Raw genomic sequence first — 13,880 nt, 5'->3', positions numbered from 1 at the left:
AAAAAAAAAAAAAAAAAAAGCCTGAAGAAAATGGGAACAAAGTCAAATAAAGTGGAAATAAAGTGAGGTGTGATCCTGAAACTGAAAGAGGGTGAAACAGGAAGATCACCAGTTCCAGACCAGCCTGAACTACATAGCATAACTCTGTCTAAAACAAAAGGAAAAGTGGACCAGCTGTCTCAAAGTTACCTTATTTGTAATGTGACAGGAAAGGAGACAAACTAACTTTGTATAATAAAAGCTGTGGAGTGGGGCTGGTGAGATGGCTCAGTGGGGAAGAGCACCGACTGCTCTTTGGAAGGTCATGAGTTCAAATCCCAGCAACCACATGGTGGCTCACAACCACCCGTAATGAGATCTGATGCCCTCTTCTGGTGCGTCTGAAGACAGCTACAGTGTACTTAACATATAATAAAAAAAAAAAAAAAAAAAAGCTGTGGAGTGTGGATCCCCCAGGGGGTGACTCTGAGAGTCACCTGCCCTTCAATGTTTTTTTTTTTTAATTCTCTCATATATTAGATCTGACTGTAGTTTCCCATCCCTCTCTTCCCCCAGTCTCTCCTCAACACCCCCCCCCCACAAGACCTAGACCCTGTCTACCTCTCCTCAGAAAAGAGCAGGCCTCCCAGGGACATCAACAAGCATGGCATATCAAGCTACAGTAAGACCAGGCACATGCTATCATATCAAGGGTGGAAGAGGCAACCCAATAGGAGGAAAAGGGTCCCGCAAACAGGCAAAAGAGTCAAGGATAGCCCCTTTCTCTATTAGGACTCCCACAAGAATACCAAGCTACTCAGCCATAACATCTATGCAGAGGACCTAGGTCAGACCCCTGCAGTCTCCCTGATCTCTGCAAGCCCCCATGAGTCTCTGGTCAGTTGATTCTGTGGGCCATGTTCTCGTGGTATCCCTGATCCCTTTGGTTTCTTCATTGCTTCCTACCCCCATCCACAGGACTCCCTGAGATCAGCCAAACACCATAGAACATTTGAAGGACTTGCTCAAGGCTCCAGAAAAGACCAGAGTTAAGAAGTCCAGGGGGTCAGGTAGCTAAGAAGTGTCAAGGTGGGCCAGATGTAAGAAGGAGCAGGTCAGAACTGGTGGTCCAGGATCTTCACTCACCTACTGCTAGAATTTGGGGTCCTGAAGTGGATAGTTTATGGTACCCAGATCCCATTTCCTACTCAGAGACAAGTGGAAATTAGCAATGTAGAGCAGGGGTGGGTTTAGCAATGTGACCTTCAATGATGGCAGAACTGTGTGGAAGCTGTGGAGCTCCTGATCCCACAAGGTGAAGAGGCTTCAGAGCCACTGGCCACATCGACAGCAGGTGGGGCCAGTGGATCTGGAAGTGTTCAAAAGGACACACTATGAGAACAAGGAGGATCTCTGAGACCATCCGAACTCTTAAGTTTCACAGTTCAAACACCCTTTTCTTCATGAGCCAGTACACACACACTCACACACACACACAGAGTTTCTGTTTTCACCCTTACCATATGCCACTCACTCCAAAGTTTCCTGGCAATCGCTGTCCTTTGCAAACGAGAGTTATAGCCCATGGCTTATAGCTCAGTAAGAACAACACTGACCTAAACTGTCTCCTCCTTCCTCCCTTCCTCCCTTCCTTCCTCCCTTCCTCCCTTCCTTCCACCCTTCCTTCCTTCCTTCCTTCCTTCCAAGAGACAGCATCTATGTTCCAAAGGCCAGGCTAGAACTCAAGTTCACTTCATTCCTTCAAGTACTTAGACTGTATGCAAGTACCACCAGGCCAGGTAGATTGCTATCATATTACAGTTGAAGAAATTGAGGCTTAAATATATATATATAGTTATAATCTGATTTCACTACCTGGCCACCATTGACACTGGAGACTGGACACTTTACTGCCGGACCCACTACAAACAGAATGGGTAACAGCAACCGGGCCCCATCCACTAGATATCCTGACCCCCCACTAGATGTCCTGGCCCCACCCACTAGATGTCTGTAGCACATACCCCAGAAATGATCCTCCAAAAGGCACCCAGACGCTGCCAGTTATCCTGTGGTGGGGAAACCACTCTAAGAACTCTTAGTTTACACTGGTCACCCGGAGCACAGCATGCAGGTTTTCGATCCCTAAGCTCAAATGTAACCTTTGGCCACACAAAGCTGCCCACCTAGGATCTCTCAGCACAGTGGATTCAGCAAGCCACTGACATGGACAGGAACTCTAAAACCCCTCCATTTCACCTGCCTCTTTCCTTCCTGCAAACACTGTGCAGCCATTAGAAAAGGATGCCGTTCAAAGTGTCCATGGACCCCCCAAAAGGGAACCCCACACACCACACACCTCCAAGGTAGTATTTTCTAGCACTGCTAGGCAAGGAAAGGCTGGGTATCCACCCAAGAGGAAAGACAAACCAGCCAGGCTCTCCCAGGCTCCCAGCTGGCCTCAAACTTACTGTACCAGATGCTCAGAAAGTAGTGAGCCACCAACCCTCACCCCATTGGTGGGAGCAGGAGGCATCCTACCCCTTCAGAAGCACACAGGGAGCTTGAATCAGGGTGAGTCTGGGGGTGGGGAGGCTCATTCTCACACATCTTGTACTATGGAAACGACTGAGCAGGCTTCTGTTTACTTATGGCTCACTCTCCTTGGGCTAATCTGGGAGCCAGATCTGTGGCCATGACTTAGGAAGAAGAGAAGGACCTATACAAAACGGAGGAATCGGGGCAGACTCCCAGGTCTCTCTGTGGCCCTTGTGCTGACTGTGGAAGACATGAAACCTTGACTTGGGCCCCCAGTCACAACAGGGCTACCCTTGGCATTAGGTAGGCTTACGTGCACAGACAGAAACACTTTACCCAGGATATGAGCAAGGCCCACAAACACCCAGACAGGAATGCAAATGGTTTAAAATCAAGGAAACAGGATGTCTCTGGAGAACAATTGAGCTCAAGGTAATCCTAGGCCTAGAACCGAAACCCAGGGTCCAAAGCCTAAGGGTCCCTTCCCCTGACCCAGAATTCTAATCCCCTCCCCAACACTACTCCAGCCTGCCTCCCACACACTCCTAATATCAACAGGAAAAGTAACCATCTTTCTGACGTCACAGGATTGAGATGGAAATACGATCAATCTACAGTAAAGCACATTTACTCTAGAACCGATTCTGACCAACGGCTTCCAGAAAACTGACCCTTGACAAGAGCAACTTGTCACGAGAAAAGAATCACAAATCGTTGGAGAATCGACAGAGGTATCTGGAAATGCATGGTCCCTCCTTGGATGTCAAAGTGGCCCCCTGGGTACTGAAACCAGAAAGAGTGACCCATGAGGCTGGGTCTCTGCTACAGCCCTGTGTGGTGGCAGAAGGGAGTTACCATGAAAGAGAACCTGACTTTGACAGGAACACACTGAGGCACAGCAGTGTGTGACTCTTTGACAACAGAATTCAATAACAGGACATCCCAGAGTGACCCGGATGCTTCTGAGACTTAGTTTGCACAACGGGTCAACGTTTTCAATGAGCTGATCTCACCTGAGCCTCACATGCCTGAATCATAGAAAAACCAGGAGGCTAAAGAGACTGTCATTTCCCTGGGGACTCTGATGGGGAAGGGACATGAGTGTATGGCTCTTTCTGTGCCTCCATCTCCTCAGAGCGGTGTAGTCTCTTTGTAAATATAAGCCCGTTGGGTAACCCAAGGTGATGAGCCCAGTGCTAACCAGAGCCAAGTAGTCAAAGGGGCTGTGATGGTTAATCTCATAGGCCACTAAGGATTGGTGTTATAATGTCATCTCAATGCAATAAGCTCTGGAACCACCTAGAAGAGGAGCCTATGTCAAGAAGTACTAAGGTTAGGTTGGCCTGTGAGCATGCCTGAGAAGAACTGTCTTGCTTAGGTTAACTGAAATGGAAAGACCCACCCTTTCCTGAGCAAAAAAGGAGAAAAAGTTCCTCTTCATGAGCATTTGTTGTTCTCAGCTTCTTAACTGTAGATGCTACGTGACCAGCCGTCTCAAGCTCCTGCCCCTGTGACTTCCCTTGTAACCAGTTGTGAGCCAAAATAAACTCTCCCGTAACTCGCCTTTGTCAGAGTATCATGTCCCAGCAACAGAGACATAGACAAGGGCCTTCCTGGTGGGGTCATATGACATTCCAGAGACACCAACACAGACTGCGTTTCCTTGACTATGAGAGCTCCCTTCATGGAAGGAGGCAGTTTGAATTGCCCTTGTGGGGGAAGAAAGAGGGCTTTTTTAATATGCTGGCTGGGTCCCTACAACCCAAAATATGAACTCTATGCCTGGTCCTAAGATTCACTGTGTACTCCTTACTAACCTGTCTCTAGGCAGGATCCACGGGAGAAAGAAGCTAAAGCTAAGGCAGACACATCCTCCAGGAGGGCATCAGCATCTCCCTCCCTGAACCTGGAGCCACAGCATCTCCCTCCCTGAACCTGGAGCCACAGCATCTCCCTCCCTGAACCTGGAGCCACAGCATCTCCCTCCCTAAACTGAGAGGTGATACCATTAACCTTGTCAAAATCGTGTGTCAAGGCTGGAGAGACAGCTCAGTCGGAAGGAGCATGCGCTGCTTTTCCAGGGATCTGAGTTCAGTTCCGAACACTCACATCAGGTGATTCATAAGTGCCTGTAACTGCAAGGGATCTACAGGCACCAGCATATGCATAGTATATATTCACAGACACATACACATAAATAGAAAATCATCTTTTAAAAAAACAGTCCAAAAACTCTTATCATTCCTACTCCACTCTGACTCACCAGCGGCCATAGTCGCCAGGTACGGTATCTGTACCTCTCCACTATGATGGCTAGATAGGAAGAGCTCCATTGAGAATACACGCTGTGGTTACCTGAGTGGTAGGCCTGAGTCCCAGCCTCCCTAGACAGGGCAGAAGGAGATTTCTGCTCTTCTGCACCACACCGTAGCTATTGCCTCTGTGGGACCCCACAGCCCAGTATTCAGGATGGTTTCCACAGCTGTCACATCCCAAAAGTGTCTCTGGCCCATTACAGCTCTTGCCTTGTTACTGTGACCCAGGCCACCAATCCTTCTTTCCCATATACTTGCTTGTGGTGGTTTGAATAGGAATGGCCCCCCACAGGCTCATAGATTTGAATGCTTGGTCATTAGGGAATAGTGCTGCTTGACAAGGATTAGGAGGTGTGGCCTTGTTCTAGTAAGTGTGGCCTTGTTGGAGAAAATGTGTCACTGGAGTTTCAAATGCTCAAGCCATGCCGTCTCTCTCTCTCTCTCTCTCTCTCTCTCTCTCTCTCTCTTTCTCTCTCTCTCTCTCTCTCTTTCTCTCTTTCTCTCTCTCTCTCTCTCTCTTCTTGCTCCCTCCAGATCCAGATGTAAAGCTCTCAGCTCTTTCTCTAATACCACATCTATCTGTGTGCCAGCACGGACTGAACCTCTGAGTCTGTAAGCAGGCCCCAGTTAAATGCTTTCCTTTATAAGAGTTGCTGTGGTCATGGTGTCTCTTCAGAGCAATAGAACCTTGACAAAGAACAGTGCCCCTCAGCCCTCTCTTGCCAGTACTCTAGTTCTTTCTGACTCTCTTTACTATGCAAGACTCTACCCTGCTACCTCCCAGCCTACTGAATGGAGCAGACATCCTGGGTGGATTGAATGAGAATGTCCCTCATAGGTTCAACTATTTGAATATTTGGTCCCTCGTGAGTGGACTATTTAGGAAGGATGAGGAGGTGTGGCCTTGTTGGAGGAGGGGTCTCACGGAGGGTGGGCTGTGAGGTGTCAAATGTCATACCATTCCCAATTAGCTCACACTCCCTCTTTCCACCTCCTACTTGTAGATAAGAATGGAGGCCCTCTACTACTACTCCAGAGCCATGCCTGCCTGCCTACCTGCTTCCATGTCCAGGCCATGACAATCCTGGACTCACCCTCTGGAACTGTAAGCCACAACAAATTGTTTCTTCTATCATTTGCTTTGGTCATGGTGTCTCTCCACAACAGTAGATTCAAGACCCCTTACCTCAGCCTCAGCCTCAGCCTCTCACACACACTTACAACCCTGTGCTGGATAAATTTATGTCAACTTGGCACAAGCTAGAGTCATCTGAGAGAAGGGAACATCAACTAAGAAAATGCCTCCATAAGATCAGGTCGTAGGCAGGCCTGTAAGGCATTTTCTCAATTAGCGATTGATGGGGGATGGGGGCTAGCTCATTGTGGGTAGTACCATCCTTGGGCTGGTGGTCCTGAGTTCTATAAGAAAGCAGGCTTAGTGAGAGAAGCAAGCCAGGAAGCATCATTCCTCCTCCATGGCTTCTGCATCAGCTCCTGCCTCTAGGTTCCTGCCTTGCTTGAGTTCCTGTCCTGACTTCCTTCGATGATAAACAGTTATGTAAAAGTATATGATAAACAAGCCCTTTCCTTCCCAAGTCGCTTTGATCACGGTGTTTCATCACAGCAGTAGTAACCCTAAGAAAAACCCCATGCTTCTCACGGTTCGGTCCCCCGTAAACTCCAGCGGCAGCAGCTGGGAAATTACTAGACATGAGATTCTTGGTTCCATTCCTGAGCTTCTGGAGCCAGAACTCTGGGGTTAGAACCAAGCAATAGCTCTAGAACTCCTCTGGGTGATCCTGACACCTGTTGACGGTGGGAACGTGGCTCAAGCTTGACCATCACTCCAGCCTTAGTCATCTGGACCCTGGCTCCCCATAATGAGCACCCCCTCCCTCCTGCCTCTTCCCCTCGCTCATGCTGACCCTCCCTGGTGCATGGGAAACCTCCCTGTGTTCTCCACCTAACCAAAGCCCCTCACTCAAGACTCCTCAAATGTAACTCGCATGAATATTTTTCCTTTAATACAGTGGTTCTCTACCTTCCCAGTGCCGTGGCCCTTTAGTTCTTCATGCTGTGGTGACCCCCCCAAGCCATAAAGTATTTTCATTACTACTTCATAACTGTAATGTTGCTACTGTTTCCTGATGGTCTTAGGGGACCCCTTGAAAGGGTAACGCCCCACGGGTTGAGAACTCCTGCTTTAATACAGCATAACTCCAGGTTTCACAGATCCTTCTCCAGTCCTTGTTGAGAGATCCCACTGAACAACAGAAAGCAAAGAAGAACAAGATACTGTCTTTGCCTTGTGGCGCTGCTAGAGAACAGGAAAGATAGTGGTGGATGCCAAAGTGACTGATTTGCTAACAGAGGCAGGAGAGCTGGTGGAAAGATAGTCTAAGAAAGCATCTTAGTTAGCATTTCTATTGCTGCAATAAAACACCAAGACCAGCTGGAGAGATGGCTCAGTGGCTAAGAGCACTGACTGCTCTTCCGGAGGTCCTGAGTTCAAATCCCAGCAACCACATGGTGGCTCACAACCATCTGTAATGAGATCAGATGCCCTCTTCTGGGGTGTCTGAAGACACCTACAGTGTACTTACATATAATAAATAAATAAATAAATAAATAAATAAATAAATCTTTAAAAAAAAAAAAAAAGAGCCAAGTGGTGCACACCTTTAATCCCAGCACTTGGGAGACAGAGGCAGGCGGATTTCTGAGTTTGAGGCCAGGCTGGCCGACAGAGTGAGTTCCAGGACAGCCAGGGTTATACAGAGAAACCCTGTCTCGAATAAAACAAAAAACAAAAAAACAAACAAACAAAAAAAAAAACAAAAAGCAAGTGTCTATTTGACTTATATTTCCATATCACTGTTTATCATCAAAGGAAGTCAGGACAGGAACTCAAACAAGGCAGAAACCTGGAGGCAGGAGGCCTTTGGAGAGGAGCTGCTTACTGGTTTGTTCCTCATGGCTTGCTCAGCCTACTTTCTCATAGAAACCAGGGCCACCAGCCCAGGGATAACATCACCCACAATGGATTGCGCTAGCACTAGCACACCGCTAATTAATCACTAATTGAGAAAATGTCCTACAGTCTTTCCTACAGCCTGATCTTACTGAGGCATTCCCTCAATTGAGGCTCCCTCCTCTCTGATCACTCTAGCTGTGTCAAGTTGACTTAAAACTAGCTGGGACAAAGAGCAACCCAGAAGCCGGAGGAAGCCAGGAGAGCTGGTCATACCTATAACCCCAACACTCAAAGGGCTAAGGCAGGAGAACCTCCATCTTAACAGCAGTGTGGGCCACACTGAATTCGGGGAGGCGGAATCTCACAGCCGTGGCCACAGTCAGCTTACAAACAGAGTAACACATGCATGGGCCCACAGCATGACCAGCCTATGTGTCAAGCAAGACCCTGCATGCTGCCATCCTTGTGCCGGGCTCCATTTCAACCCTCTCTAGACTGGACCCTGACCTTGAGATTCTGTCCTTGGACTTACCCATTTAGCCCAATATTAATGGGAATAAGATGCCTCAAGGGTGGGGGGGATACCTGCTGTACAAGCCTAGTGGCCTGAGTTTGACCCCCAGAACCCATGTCTGTGAGCCCCGCATTCCTAAGGTGATATGGGAAGTGGAGAGGGGAGACTGGCCCAGAAGCTGATGGGCCAGATGGCTCAGAATACCCAGCACTGCCAAAACAGCAAGAGAGACAGCGCCTCAACAAGGTAGAGGTGAGACCGACTCCTGACAGTCAGTCTCTGACCTCCACGTGAGCCGTGGCACACTGGAATTTGCACATGTGCACACATGCACTAATAATAACAATTATTATTACTAACTAATAATGTTTAGAAAAATTCAATATATGCTCAAATTCTTCATCTCCAACCTTCCTGTCTGTCACTCTGACTTGTCTTCACCAAGAGTCCTATCACTCGGGCTTAACCAGAATCCTCTTCACCCTGACTTTCCTTGACTCTAAACATGTACTTTTCCTGTTGGAATTTGGGAGTCAGAGCCTCTCTCTTACCCTCTCCTGCCACAAAACCCCCACTTCCCCCAGCAGCCCCTCTTGAATTCAAGGCCTTCCTTCCCAGTTTTAACAAGTTTCTCAAAATGTTTCCTTAACAATACAGATCTGTCTGTTTGGTCATCTCACTTCCCCAAGGCAGAGGGCTCCACCTTGCTGGGTCTACAGCACATCCTCCCCCCCCCCCCCCCCCCCCCCCCCGTGCTCACAATGAATTAGTTCTTAGAGTGGACCAAGGGACCCTAGTTCTCTATCATTGCCTACAGCTTAGAGCACACCCTCTCTCCCTAGTGCTGAGGGAGTGCCTTTCAACTTGAATGGGCTAAAGTGGGGTCCAGTTCCTCCTAGGAAAGATGAGATGTATTCTTTGAATACCGTTCCTCATTTATAAACAAGGATGATTGTATCTGCATCCCACAGCTGTGATGAGGATGCAAAGACAACACAAGTGGACTATCGGCTCCTGTCAGTAACTTAGGAGGTACCTAACCTCTTAATTCTGAATTCCACCTGCCCCAAAGCTCTTCTACGTCATCTTCTTTTTCTATAATATTGAACTCCTGAGATGTTGCCTGGACCCACATCAATGTACACAATCACTAAAGTAACACAGATGTCCTCACACCAGACTATGAGAAGGTGTCACAGGAAGACCACTGCCCTAAGGGAAGGTGTCACAGGAAGACCACTACCCTAAAGGAAGGTGTCATGGGAAGGCCACTGTCCTCAAGGGAATGTGTCATGGTAAGGCCACTGCCCTCCACATTCTCAGAAGTGACCTCTAATCTCAGGTCCTGAGTATTGGAACCCTCCTCCATCTCAGCTGCCCCTGCTCTGGGTTCCTGCCACGGGTACCCAGGACTCACCAATTATGGAGAAGGATCGTTTCTGGCAGTCCCCAGCCAGGAGATAGCTGCAGCCTCCTGCGAAGCTGTACATGGTTTCATCAAACGTGTTGATGAAGTTGTCCCCAAAGAGGCTGCATCGGGCCGTCGACGGCCTGTCACGAGGCTTTTCTGTGCAGTGGGTCCCTGAAGGAAGAGGCCACAGATGAGCACAATGGGACCAGCAGCCCAATGCTCTCTGTTCCCATAGAAACCAGGCTGCAATGGATAGAAAGTAGAAGCAAGGGAGTGCTTTCCATTTTAAATGAGGTCCTTGCCTCTGAGCATGACCCCAGACTCATGATAATAATGGAGAAACAATCTTCCAGGACACAGACTCATCTTACTGACACTTACTGCCTTATGCAAGGGTGCCTGTTATAGGAAATTTAGAGGACATAGAAGAATTCAGACTATAAGAGATGGTAGAATCATCTGTGCCCCACCATGGGCAGTGACGAGTTGGCATTCCCACGGTCGCTTTGTTCGTTGTTCTGCTTCACCAGTCAAAGGGTACGGCTGGCATTTCCAAATGTGGAATCTCAGTGAGGGAGGTTAAGGTGGGACAAGCAATGTGGTGAGAAGGGGGTGGCCCAGAACCCAGAGAAGCATCCTCAGGTTTTGGCTCTGTGTGACTCTCGTGCAGTAGCGTCTCCTCTCTGACCAGCAGTCTCCTCATCTACCCTGAGAGGTTCAGCCAGACGACCACAAGAAAACAAGTGCTGCCTCCAAAGCTGGGATGCCATCTGTCCCTCCCTGTGCTCCCATCACATGGCACAATTCCGTGCCACCAAGTCCTTTCAGATATTCAGTTTGGCCAGGCAGTGGTGGCGTGTGCCTTTAATCCCAGCACTTGGGAGGCAGAGGCAGGCAGCTTTCTGAGTTTGAGGCCAGCCTGGTCTACAGAGTGAGTTCCAGGACAGCCAGGGCTATACAGAGAAACCCTGTCTCGAAAAACAACAACAAAAACAAAAACAACAACAACAACAACAAAAAACACCATAAAAACAGATATTTAGTTTGGAGGGGATGTAAATCAGAAACAAGGTTCTGCATAACTGTCATAGGAGATGGCCAGTGACTCCTAACATCACAAACCTAACACAGATGGAGCACAGGTGAGCTCCAGACACATGTACTGAGTCCCGGAAGGAGGTGTTCCCAGTGGTCTTGGGAAAAGGTAAGAAAAGAAAGTATTTGGTACCTACCTGGCCAGGTGAGGGCCAGAACAAGCAGGCAGATCTCATACCTGAAAGGGATCATCTGAGGGGGAAAAAAAGGAAATGAACTGGTTTTCATTGTCCAGAGAGCTGGCTGCAAGGATATGCTACCATCAAGGCATCTATTGAGGGAATAATAATAATAATAATAATAATAATAATAATAATAATAATAATAATATGGATTCTCAATGTCCTCCATACCCCTTTAAACATGGAGAACTAGTCCCCAAAATGCTCCCATGGCAGGGCCAGGCCTAAAAGCGACAATCCTGGCAATCCACACTGCTGGGACCTTCTCCAGACAATGGTACCAAGACCAGCTGGGGTGGGAAAGTTCTGTTTCTCTTCTGCTGCCCTCCGTATTAGCCTAGCATCCCATGTTCCCACAGCCCTGCAGCTGAAACAAGGCTACCACTCCACCATCACACATGGCAACCAACTAGGAGGAGAAGGGGCTGTCTTTTGTTGCCACTGTTGGAACCCAGACTCAGAGACCAGTCAGAGGCCACCACTGAGAACTTGTTAGTCACCTGCCCTGGACTGTAAGCACCTTTAGACCAGGGACCGTCTCTCTCACCAACATCCCTAAGACCTGCAATAATACTCACCCAGGACATGCTCTGTAAATGTTCACTGAATGACTTTGGCAAGGGAACAGGGCTTTAACAGCTCTGGACCTGCAGACATTTCTTTACAACGTGCCTCACCCCACTGCCCACTCATTTCTGGCTGTCAGAGCATAGCCCCCCAACCCTCAGAGCCTCTGCTGCTGCCCCTCTCTTCTGGAGGAGGTTACAGGAAACGTGTAAGGAACCACCTAGGGCATAGTGGGTACAACTCTTCTTACATAACGTCCATTCAGACCAACGAAGAGGGATAAACCCAGCATCTTATGAATGTGAGCCAAACATGGTCAAGACTGGGTCACAAAGCAGGTATCCCTCTCCCTTGCCCTCCCAGCACACAGGTATGTCAGGGGCTCCAAGCACATGCTCAAGAAGGGAGGGAAAGGGCCTGTCATTCTCATCTGAGTACAGCTCTGCCAGGCCAGAAAGACTCTTGAGAAAGAAAAGCAGGACCAGCAGCATCAACAGAAGGGACATTAGGATCCAGCTAGCTTTGAATCTCTCTTCCAAACAAACTCCTTCTGTTATAGGAGGATCCCCAGCCAGAAGGTACAGGGGCAGCCCTGTACCTTCCTCCGGCAACCAAGCCAGCTCTCCATCCAAACCCATCATACCTTCCCCATACAAACAGGGGCTGTAACTCCGAAGTCCTTTGGGAACCCCAGCCGCTACTCAGTGGTGCCACCGCCGCTCACTCCTAAGCCATGTTCCTGAGCAACTGCTGGATGGATCTGCTCAGGCTCTGGGCCGTCTTGCTGTCAAGTTGTCCAGGGGCTTCGAAGTCCTCAGAGCCAGGGAGAGAAAGCCCAAGTTGTGCCCAAGCCCATTCCCCTGCCCTGCAATAGCTTCAAATTGCCACAACAGAGCCCTGGTCTTCTCTTAATTACCCAGCGGGAAACAATGGCAGGAAGCAGTAGTCGCCCTTCCAGGCTGATAAGACTTGGAGCTCCCGGAATCTGCTCCCCACACACCATCACAGCTCAGTTTGGTCCCTGAGACTCCCTGAGTGCCCCCACCTCTGCTCCCCAAACACCACCACAGCTCAGTTTGGTCCTTGAGACTCCCTGAGTGCCCCCACCGGCAGCCAGGACCAGGGACAGTAGGTTTCCCATGACAGCCTGGTCCAGGCTAGGAGAGAGAAGCAGGCTTACATCAACATGGCTTCTGGTTCCAAGTTCCAGGGGTTTTGAAAAACACCTCTGACCCAGCCAACTTAGCATCAGGGTGAGAGGAAGAAGTATGTTAACACTTCCTACCCCGTCACCCACAGGTATGAACGGTCCAGGCCAGACCTCACAAAAACAGCCTGTTTGGATCTTAGCCAGTGTTTTGTGGACAGGTTAAAGATGAAGGCCCTGGGCCAGGCATGGGGGCTTTAATCTCAGCTTTCTGGAGGCAGAGGCAGGAAGATCTCTTATTAGTTTTAAGCCACCCTGGTCTTCTTAGCAAGCTCCAGGACAGCAAGGCCTAGAGAGAGAGAACCCATCTCAAAACAAACAGCAACAAAAAACGAAAGCCCTGGTCCCAATCCAAGCCTTAGGGAAGTAGGGGGTGGAAATAGTGGTTCCATTCTAATACTGCCCCCCTCCAAAGACCTGCACGCACACACCTGCTCTCTGCTACGCACAGAACCCAAGACCTGCGCATGACAGACAGTCTTCCTCTGAGCTACATCCCAGGGTTTCCATCACACCTCCAGAGCCTGGATTCTTCACATACCTGCACACTAGCATAAATCCCCACACACATATGCACTCCACCCCTGCCTCCCAACCTCCTGTTCCCAAAAGCCCAGTTCTCAGCCTGATCTGACACACTATTTCCTGTTCAAAGAGACAACGGGTATAAGGCAGGAGAAAGGACTGAGACAGGACCTTCTCAGTGGGATTCCCGGCACTCAGCTGGGCAGCCACGGCAGAGTGTCTAGGAGTGGCCTACATCCCTGCTTCTCACTATACCACCTGCACTAAGCCTCTGAAGAACCGCTATGCCCCCATTTTTGCTATGCCCTCTTCACACACACCTCACACTCCCCCATTCCCTTTTCCACTGTCTTAGTTAGGGCTTCTATTGATGAGATGAAATACCAACACCCTGACCAAAAAGCAAGTTGGGGGGGAAAGGGTTTATTTAGCTTATGCTTCCACATCACAGTTTATCACCAAAGGAAGTCAGGACAGGAACTCAAACAAGGCAGAAATGTGGAGGCAGGAGCTGATGCAGAGGCCATGGAAGGGTTCTGCTTACAGGTTTACTCATACTGGTTTCTTTTTTTT

The 13,880-nt window shown here is 49.0% G+C and overlaps 1 protein-coding gene across 2 annotated transcripts in view; it reads right to left on the bottom strand.

The window, feature by feature from the left end:
- Vwf (von Willebrand factor) overlaps nt 1–13,880 on the bottom strand; it is a 158,829-nt gene that overhangs the window by 123,513 nt on the left and 21,436 nt on the right. Inside the window, exons 1-3 of one of the 2 annotated variants that reach the window (XM_031383472.1) lie at nt 12,219–12,492; nt 10,964–11,018; nt 9,738–9,902 (exon numbers count right to left, since the gene is read on the bottom strand). In XM_031383472.1, coding sequence (XP_031239332.1) covers nt 9,738–9,902; nt 10,964–11,018; nt 12,219–12,227 — 229 coding nt within the window. In that variant the 5' untranslated portion in view covers nt 12,228–12,492. Of the gene's footprint in view, nt 1–9,737; nt 9,903–10,963; nt 11,019–12,218; nt 12,493–13,880 lie in introns of those variants that run through there. The other variant, XM_031383471.1, reaches the window with a different exon arrangement.

The sequence above is a fragment of the Mastomys coucha genome, unplaced genomic scaffold (genome assembly GCF_008632895.1).
Source record: "Mastomys coucha isolate ucsf_1 unplaced genomic scaffold, UCSF_Mcou_1 pScaffold20, whole genome shotgun sequence".
In the NCBI taxonomy this organism is placed as follows: Eukaryota; Metazoa; Chordata; class Mammalia; order Rodentia; family Muridae; genus Mastomys; species Mastomys coucha.
This window is presented reverse-complemented; position numbering and strand designations above follow the sequence as displayed.